Source organism: Nansenia antarctica (genome assembly GCF_963989245.1).
Source record: "Nansenia antarctica genome assembly, chromosome: 5".
Taxonomy (NCBI): domain Eukaryota; kingdom Metazoa; phylum Chordata; class Actinopteri; order Argentiniformes; family Microstomatidae; genus Nansenia; species Nansenia antarctica.
In genome coordinates, this window is record NC_137690.1 from 2,358,681 (window position 1) to 2,368,680 (window position 10,000).

General features: G+C 51.1%; 2 protein-coding genes across 2 annotated transcripts in view; one reads left to right on the forward strand and one right to left on the reverse strand.

The window, feature by feature from the left end:
• The window catches only part of LOC308158461 (spindlin-1-like), a gene marked incomplete at its 3' end in the record, with an annotated part of 11,792 nt that extends 10,723 nt beyond the window's left edge, over window positions 1-1,069 (forward strand). The window contains exon 5 of the mRNA XM_080532088.1: window positions 870-1,069. Coding sequence (XP_080388214.1) covers window positions 870-1,069 — 200 coding nt within the window. The remainder of the gene's footprint in view (window positions 1-869) is intronic.
• A 5,402-nt stretch (window positions 1,070-6,471) lies between these two features.
• lrrc2 (leucine rich repeat containing 2) overlaps window positions 6,472-10,000 on the reverse strand; it is a gene marked incomplete at both ends in the record, with an annotated part of 21,754 nt that continues 18,225 nt past the window's right edge. Inside the window, 2 exons of the mRNA XM_080532907.1 lie at window positions 6,472-6,554; window positions 6,959-7,083. Of these exons, the coding sequence (XP_080389033.1) occupies window positions 6,472-6,554; window positions 6,959-7,083 (208 nt within the window). The remainder of the gene's footprint in view (window positions 6,555-6,958; window positions 7,084-10,000) is intronic.

Below are 10,000 nucleotides of genomic sequence, written 5' to 3' on the forward strand. Positions count from 1 at the left end.
CTCAAAGTACTCTCTCTCTCTCTTTCTATCTCTCTCTTCCTCTCTCTCTCTGTCTCTCTCTCTCTTTCTCTCTCTGTCTCTCTCTCTCTTTCTCTCTCTGTCTCTCTCTCTCTCTCTCTTCCTCTCTCTCTCTCTGTCTCTCTCTTCCTCTCTCTCTCTGTCTCTCTCTCTTTCTCTCTCTGTCTCTCTCTCTCTTTCTCTCTCTGTCTCTCCTCTCTTTCTCTCTCTGTCTCTCTCTCTCTCTCTGTCTCTCTCTCTCTCTCTTCCTCTCTCTCTCTGTCTCTCTCTTCCTCTCTCTCTGTCTCTCTCTCTTTCTCAATCTCTCTTTCTCTCTCTCTCTCTCCCTCTCTCTCTCTGTCTCTCTCTCTTTCTCTCTCTCTCTGTCTCTCTGTCTTTCTCTCTCTCTCTTTCTCTCTCTGTCTCTCTCTCTCTCGCCGTTCACAAACTAAGCTCAATGACTGTGGAAGGGAGGGAGGGAGGGAGACAGATGACTGTGGGAGGAAGGGAGGGAGGGAGGGAGACAGATGACTGTGGGAGGGAGGGAGGTAGGGAGGGAGACAGATGACTGTGGGAGGGAGGGAGGGAGACAGATGACTGTGTTTGGAAGGGAGGGAGGGAGGGAGGGAGACAGATGACTGTGGGAGGGAGGGAGGGAGACAGATGACTGTGGGAGGGAGGGAGGGAGACAGATGACTGTGGGAGGAAGGGAGGGAGGGAGGGAGGGAGGGAGGTAGGTAGGTAGGTATCACGTCATACCAACAAACACCTCCTGCAGCAGACTACAGAGTATGACACTCTCCTCCCTCTACCCTCCTCCACCCCCCCCCCCCCTCCTCTTACCCCCCCCCCCCCCCCCCCCCCCCCCTTAGACGACGCCCCCCCAGCGGAGCGGGAGCCGGGGGAGGTGGTGGACAGCCTGGTGGGGAAGCAGGTGGAGTACGCCAAGGAGGACGGAGGCAAACGGACTGGCATGGTGATCCACCAGGTGGACGCCAAACCCTCCGTCTACTTCATCAAGTTCGACGACGACTTCCACATCTACGTCTACGACCTGGTGAAGACGTCCTAGGAGGGCGGCGGTGGCGAGGAGAGGAGAGGAGGAGGAGGAGGAGGACGGTCCGCCGAGGCGTCTACGTCGCTCACAGACTTTACGAAGAATAAGAAGAAGAAGAAGGAGGAGGAGGAGGAGGAGGGGCGTCGGCGGGAGGGTTTCTAACCCGGAGACTAGATACTCAGATAGATCAGCTCTCGTTTGATTAATGGGACGGCTTCCTGGAAGAGCCGCTGCTCTGCTGCTCTGTTGGAGTCTGTTGGACTCTTGTTGTGTCTCTGCTTCAGTGTACCGTTAGTGGTTTCAAATTACACTTTGTTTGGGAAAGAGGAAGAGCTCAGGAGAGCGTCCGCGTCTCGATCGTCGTTCGCTCTGTCGGGGGAATCGGGCTGAACGCTGGAGGAGGAGGAGGACAACGTATTTTGTAAACATGAAAGAAAAGTCTGAATTGATGTCTTTTTTTCTTGTCTATAACGCTGTATTAAGTGTATCTCGTTACCGAGGTGATCTTGAGAAGACTCCCCCCCCCCCCCCCAATACTTTTCATGTTTCTTTTCATAGTTGCAGCAATTCCTTTTTGCTTTTAATCAAAGTATTAGGTTCATTTAGGCCACAGACATATCCTCCTTAAAGTGGTGGCCCTGTATATGCCAACTGGTCTCACTGTCTCTGAGACCAGGGGAGGCTGGTGGAGGTAGAACATCGTAGGACGGGCCTCATTGTACTGAATGAAACAGAATGATGGAACGGAACACATTGTTTGATAGCATTCTTCATTCCATTCCAATGAGCCCGTCCTCCGATTTCTACCTCCACCAGCCTCTGCTGAAGTCCACCCGTCATTCACGTGTTACCGTTGTCGTGTCTTCCAGAGATGTTTGTTCTTATCGTTTCTCATTTTACTCATCTCCTGGCACATATTCTACGCTATTTTTGTAAAGATCTCTTTTTTTTTTTTTTTTTTTTTTTTTTTTTTACACAAGTGTTTGTATCATCCTACTTTGCTTAGACAATTATATATACTGATTTTACTCTTCCTAACCACCTAATAGTATAGATATCTATAGCTATTGTTATATGTTTATTGTCTGGAACACAAATCTGAAGTCTAAAGATACATAACTAACATTATAATGAATGAATGAATGATATAACTATAAACACAAAACAGGAAATCACATTCTTTTACGTTGTTATTGGCCTCTTGTAACATGCCAACTTGACAGATTGACATGGGTGTCCCCTCTCTCCCTTGTTCTTCACCCTTACCTACACACTCCTCCTGCCTGTCAGTCTCACGTGCCTCAGCGCTTGGTAGATGGTGACCAGAACGTTCTAATCAAGGGCCGAATCTCAAAAGTATTGAAAGGATTCCTCGCTCCCCTCTCTCCTCTTCCCTCTCTCCTCTTCCCTCTCTCCTCTTCCCTCTCTCCTCTCTCCTCTCTCCTCTTCCCTCTCTCCTCTCTCCTCTCCCCTCTCCCCTCTTCCCTCTCTCCTCTTCCCTCTCTCCTCTTCCCTCTCTCCTCTTCCCTCTCTCCTCTCTCCTCTTCCCTCTCTCCTCTCCCCTCTCTCCTCTTCCCTCTCTCCTCTTCCCTCTCTCCTCTTCCCTCTCTCCTCTCTCCTCTTCCCTCTCTCCTCTTCCCTCTTCCCTCTTCCCTCTCTCCTCTTCCCTCTCTCCTCTTCCCTCTCTCCTCTTCCCTCTTCCCTCTCTCCTCTTCCCTCTCTCCTCTTCCCTCTTCCCTCTCTCCTCTCCCCTCTCTCCTCTTCCCTCTCTCCTCTCTCCTCTCCTCTTCCCTCTCTCCTCTTCCCTCTCTCCTCTCTCCTCTTCCCTCTCTCTTCCCTCTCTCCTCTTCCCTCTCTCCTCTCTCCTCTCTCCACACTTCCCTCTCTCCTCTTCCCACACTTCTCTTCTCTCTTCTCCTCTTTCCTCTCTCCCCTGTCCAAACATGCGGGAGGCCATGATGTCATCTCCTCTGATGTCTTCTGGGAAGGAGTTGAGGAGAAGGAGTTGAGGAGAAGGGGACGTGAGGAGTTAAGGAGAGACTTTTCAGATTCAGCCAGAGAGAGTGTGTGTGGTCTGACAACCAAATGTCCTGTTGGAATATCACAATTAATTGTGGGTAGCAGTAAGCAGAAAGAAGACGCATTCTGATGATGTCATAGTTTCACAGTGAATATATCATCTCATCTAAATGAGATGTCAATCAGCACATATGACATTGTTGTTGTTGTTGTCGTCGTCTGAGCTGTCCAGCGGCTGTTGTCTGTCTGCTGCCTCTGAGCAGCTGTATTAGTGGTGACTCACAGCTGCGCTACCGTCACTCTCACGCACAAACATGGCCTCCTGGTAACTGCAATGTAGAGTAGACTGAACCCCCAAACCGACCCCTGACCCCATGCTCCCTGACCCCATGCTCCGGTGGTTGGTTTGGGAGTTCAGCAGCAGTAGTATTATTATTGCTGAGATGCACCTGGATCACAATGCAAGACCCTCAGCGGTCCATCCACTGACCTGGACTTCATCCATGACCTCCTCACCTCCACGGTGGAGTGTGTGTGTGTGTGTGTGTGTGTGTGTGTGCGTGCGTGCGTGCGTGGAGTGTGTGTGTGTGGACGTCATCCATGACCTCATCACCTCCATGATGGAGTGAGTGTGTGGGTGTGGGGACGTCATCCATGACCTCCTCACCTCCATGGTGGAGTGTGTGTGTGGACACTGGCAGCAGCCAGCATGTCTGACAGCGTAGGGGTCAGGGGTCAGCGTTTTACACTACTGTCGTGCTGTTTCCCGTGTGTAACGTCAGTTCAACTTTAAAGAGAGAAAAAAAAATAACAGACTTGTTTTTGCATGCGTGTAGTTCTGTGTCAGTCGATGTGAGTTTGCATGTCAAATTTATTCTGTTGGAAGGTTTTTTAGCGGTTGGTGATGACCTGTCTTGTTTATGACGTTGGTTTTAGTTGTTTTTTGTACTGAGCACTGCGGGGATTGGGGGGGCGGGGGTTGAGGCCCGGGGGGCGGGGGGGGGGGAGGTGTCGGTCCAGTGCCAATTCCAGGCGCCAGTGTTGTTCAACATTTTAAGGCGTCAAAATGTTTCCAAATAAATCGGTTGTCTTGTTTGTTTGTTTTTAAAAAATGAAAAAAAGTTTTTGTTTTTATTATTTCTGCATTCGGTTCTCTCTTCCCTGGGGTGAGCTCTCTGGGTATTGTTCATCGTTGCAAAAAATAATAATACACACAATATTATCTGCTTGTGTCTAATCATGCTAATGCATCTTATGACGGGTATGGTTTCGCTGACCACATGTGGAAGGTGAAATGGACCTCTGTGGAGGCTGGCGGAGGTAGAAATCGGAGGACGGGCTCATTGTGATTCATGGACCAGAATGAGGAGAGTGGTGTGTGTCACGCATTACAATGAGCCCGTCCTCCGATTTCTACCTCCTCCAGCCTCCCCTGGTGGCCCTACTTGCTCTTGATATGACTGTAGACCAACAGGGACATGTTGATATGACTGTAGACCAACAGGGACATGTTGATATGACTGTAGACCAACAGGGACATGTTGATATGGCTGGAGACCAACAGGGACATGTTGATATGACTGGAGACCAACAGGGACATGTTGTAAGTGTTTTATTCACCCGTTACTGATACACAATAATAAACAGTCACAGCATCCCAGACCCACAGGACCTGGGGGGTATGCCGGCAACGTCGCTAAAGAAAAATCCAGGCTTATAATATATTTATATTATATTATATTTATATTATATTATATCAAAGATAAGCCTGGATTTTCCTGTAGCGACGTTGATGGGACACCCCCCAAGTCTGCACACGTTCGTTTCTAAACAGAAAAAAAAAAACCACTGAGCTTCAGTCAAACGTCACGTTACTTTCTAGCTTTCACATCAGTGTTTAAAGAACGGGTGCAAATGCTGAGTGAATCTAGCCCTCAGGCAATACACACACACACACTGACAATCATTCCTTTGAGAAAATATTTAGAAAAAAAGCCCCAACAACCCCATCCTACTTCCGTTTCACTGTTGCAACAAGTGTTTGGTCACGTCACACCAACACATACAGCATATACACATACACACGTATAATATCATTATATATATATATAATACATACGTATTACAACCTCAGTCACACAACCAGCCTTTCAGACCCTGGGGGGTGTCCCATCAACGTCCCTAAAGGAAAATCCAGGCTTATTTTTGATAACTCTTGTGAGATTTTGCAAAATGCATCAAAAATAAGCCCAGATGTTTTGTTACGTCTCACAAAGTTTATCATAAGCCTCGATTTTCCTTTAGCGAGATTGATGGAATACCCCCCTGGTGAAACCTGGGCATGCCCAAACTGAGCTGAGAGGGAGATTCAAACCTATCTGGTGATGTCATAAAGGACAGGTGGTGATGTCATAAAGGACAGGTGATGATGTCATACAGCACAGGTTTAGAGAAGCTGAGGGACCACGCATTAGGAGAGCTGAACTAATTAACCAACTAACTAATTAACCAACTAACTAATTAACCAACTAACTAACCAACTAATTAACCAACTAACTAACTGAACACAGAACAGGTCCCCGTTTAAAAAAACACAACTCTGATTGCAAACATAATTCTTTTAAACGCAGTTGATGCAAAAATAAATCAAAGTGCATACAGCATACCAGCATACAGCATACCAGGGGAGGCTGGAGGAGGTAGGCATGGAGGACGGGGCTCATTGTAAGGCATGGAACGGAACGCTATCAAACACCACTGTGTGTGTGTGTGTGTGTGTGTGTGTGTGTTTGATACCATTCCTCATTCTTTCATCTCTCGTCCTCTTTCATCCCCCTTTCATCTCTCATCCTCTTTCATCCCCCTTTCATCTCTCATCCTCTCTCATCCCCCTTTCATCTCTTCTCCTCTCTCATCCCCCTTTCATCTCTTCTCCTCTCTCATCCCCCTTTCATCTCTTCTCCTCTCTTATCCCCCTTTCATCTCTCATCCTCTCTCATCCCCCTTTCATCTCTCATCCTCTCTCATCCCCCTTTCATCTCTCGTCCTCTCTCATCCCCCTTTCATCTCTTCTCCTCTCTCATCCCCCTTTCATCTCTCATCCTCTTTCATCCCCCTTTCATCTCTCATCCTCTTTCATCCCCCTTTCATCTCTCATCCTCTTTCATCCCCCTTTCATCTCTCATCCTCTTTCATCCCCCTTTCATCCCTTCTCCTCTCTCATCCCCCTTTCATCTCTCATCCTCTTTCATCATCCCCATTTCATCTCTTCTCCTCTCTCATCCCCCTTTTCCGCTCTCGTCCTCCTCTTGTCTTCCTTCATCCTCTCTTCCCCTCTTGTCCTCCTCTTTCTCTCTCGTCCTTGTCGCCACGGTTACGGGAGGTCCTGGTCGCCACGGTTACAGCAGGCATGAGAAGGACACCTTGGTGGTGTAGCAGGGGGCCACCTCTGCAAAGAGGACCCCCCCCCCCCCCACAGTGACTCAGGGCAGCACAGGGACACAGCATGACAGAGGACACCCATCCCTCCCTCCATCCCCTCCTCTCTCTCTCTCTCCCTCCCTCCCATAACTCAATCCCTCCCTCCCACCATCCCTCCCTCCATACCTCCACCCCCTCCTCCCTCTCTCTCTCTCTCCCTCCCATATCTCCATCCCTCCCTCCATCCATCCCTCTCTCCCTCCCTCCCATAACTCCATCCCTCCCTCCCACCATCCCTCCCATACCTCCATCCCCTCCTCCCTCCCTCCCATACCTCCATCCCTCCCTCCCTCCATACCTCCCTCCCTCCCATCCCTCCATACCTCTATCCCTCCCTACCTCCTTCCCTCCCTCCATATCTCCTTCCCTCCCTCCCCCCTCCCTCCCTCCTCCCCCCCTCCATACCTCTATCCTTCAGAGTGTCCATGTAGGTGCGTAGGAATTCTCTGTCATCCTCCCCCTGCCTGCTGGTGTCCTTCTCTTTCTCTTTCTCCTTCTCTTCCTCTCTCCTGTCATACAGCTTAATGAACCTGAGGACAGTTATAACACGTAGTTATAACACATACACTTATAACACATACAGTATACAGTTTGTATCCTCCTGAGACATCTACTATAATAATTTATAATTTTGCCATTTAGCAGACGCTTTTAATCCAAAGCGATTTACAATTACGAATTACAGGGACATTCCCCCCTGGAGTAACTGAGGGCTAAGTGCCTTACTCAAGGGCACACTAGTAGTGGTGTGGTTTCAGGCGGGATTTGAACTCACAACCTTCCGATCACAAGTCCAACTCACTATCCACTAGACCACCACTACTACTACCCCCCAGCACTGTGTCTCCTGAGACATCTACTACCCCCCAGCACTGTGTCTCCTGAGAAATCTACTACCCCCCCAACACTGTGTCTCCTGAGACATCTACTACCCCCCAGCACTGTGTCTCCTGAGACATCTACTACCCCCCAGCACTGTGTCTCCTGAGACATCTACTACCCCCCAGCACTGTGTCTCCTGAGACATCTACTACCCCCCAGCACTGTGTCTCCTGAGACATCTACTACCCCCCAGCACTGCTCCTCCTGAGACATCTACTACCCCCAGCACTGTGTCTCCTGAGACATCTACTGCCCCCCAGCACTGTGTCTCCTGAGACACCTACTACCCCCCAGCACTGCGTCTCCTGAGACATCTACTACCCCCCAGCACTGTGTCTCCTGAGACATCTACTACCCCCCGGCACTGTGTCTCCTGAGACATCTACTACCCCCCAGCACTGTGTCTCCTGAGACATCTACTACCCCCCAGCACTGCGTCTCCTGAGACATCTACTACCCCCCAGCACTGTGTCTCCTGAGACATCTACTACCCCCAGCACTGTGTCTCCTGAGATATCTACTACCCCCCAGCACTGTGTCTCCTGAGACATCTACTACCCCCCAGCACTGTGTCTCCTGAGACACCCACTACCCCCCAGCACTGTGTCTCCTGAGACATCTACTACCCCCAGCACTGTGTCTCCTGAGACATCTACTACCCCCCAGCACTGTGTCTCCTGAGACATCTACTACCCCCCAGCACTGTGTCTCCTGAGACATCTACTACCCCCCAGCACTGTGTCTCCTGAGACATCTACTACCCCCCAGCACTGTGTCTCCTGAGACATCTACTACCCCCCAGCACTGTGTCTCCTGAGACATCTACTACCCCCCAGCACTGTGTCTCCTGAGACATCTACTACCCCCCAGCACTGCGTCTCCTGAGACATCTACTACCCCCCAGCACTGTGTCTCCTGAGACATCTACTACCCCCCAGCACTGTGTCTCCTGAGACATCTACTACCCCCCAGCACTGTGTCTCCTGAGACATCTACTGCCCCCCAGCACTGTGTCTCCTGAGACACCTACTACCCCCCAGCACTGCGTCTCCTGAGACATCTACTACCCCCGAGCACTGTGTCTCCTGAGACATCTACTACCCCCCAGCACTGTGTCTCCTGAGACACCCACTACCCCCCAGCACTGTGTCTCCTGAGACATCTACTACCCCCAGCACTGTGTCTCCTGAGACATCTACTACCCCCCAGCACTGTGTCTCCTGAGACATCTACTACCCCCCAGCACTGTGTCTCCTGAGACATCTACTACCCCCCAGCACTGTGTCTCCTGAGACATCTACTACCCCCCAGCACTGTGTCTCCTGAGACATCTACTACCCCCCAGCACTGTGTCTCCTGAGACATCTACTACCCCCCAGCACTGTGTCTCCTGAGACATCTACTACCCCCCAGCACTGCGTCTCCTGAGACATCTACTACCCCCCAGCACTGTGTCTCCTGAGCACTATTCTCCCTCTACACCAACAGCTGTGTCTCCCGCCACCCCTCGGTCAAGCTCCTGAAGTTTGCAGACGACACCACCCTGGTGGGCCTCATCTCCGGGGGGGACGAATCTGCCTACAGGGGTGAGATCGAGGGGCTGCAGAGATGGTGCAGCTTAAACAATCTGGAGCTAAATGCTCTAAAAACAGTGGAGATGGTGGTGGACTTCCGAAGGAAAGCAGCCCTGCCCCCTCCCATCACGCTGGGAGGTACCCCGGTGGCCTCCGTGGAGTCATGCCGCTTTCTAGGCATGACCATCTCCCGGGACCTAAAGTGGGAGCAGAACACCGAGGTCCTCACAAAGAAGGCCCAGAAGAGGATGTTCTTCCTCCGGCAGCTGAGGAAACTCAGGCTGCCGAGGTCCATGATGGTCCAGTTCTACACGGCCATCATAGAATCCATCCTCACCCACTCCATCATCACCTGGTTCCCTGCTGCAACGACCAAGGACAAGGCCAAGTTGCAGCGGGTGCGACGTTCAGCAGAGAGGGTGATCGGCTGTCCCTTGCCCTCCCTCAACTCCCTGCATGACACCAGGGCTCTGAGGAGGGCAAGGAAGATCATGGCTGACCCCTGCGTCTCCTGAGACATCTACTACCCCCCAGCACTGTGTCTCCTGAGACATCTACTACCCCCCCAGCACTGTGTCTCCTGAGACATCTACTACCCCCCAGCACTGTGTCTCCTGAGACATCTACTACCCCCCAGCACTGCGTCTCCTGAGACATCTACTACCCCCCCAACACTGTGTCTCCTGAGACATCTACTACCCCCCAGCACTGCGTCTCCTGAGACATCTACTACCCCCCAGCACTGTGTCTCCTGAGACATCTACTACCCCCCCAGCACTGTGTCTCCTGAGACATCTGCTTCCCCCCAGCACTGTGTCTCCTGAGACATCTACTACCCCCCAGCACTGTGTCTCCTGAGACATCTACTACCCCCCAGCACTGTGTCTCCTGAGACATCTACTACCCCCCAGCACTGTGTCTCCTGAGACATCTACTACCCCCCAGCACTGTGTCTCCTGAGACATCTACTACCCCCCAGCACTGTGTCTCC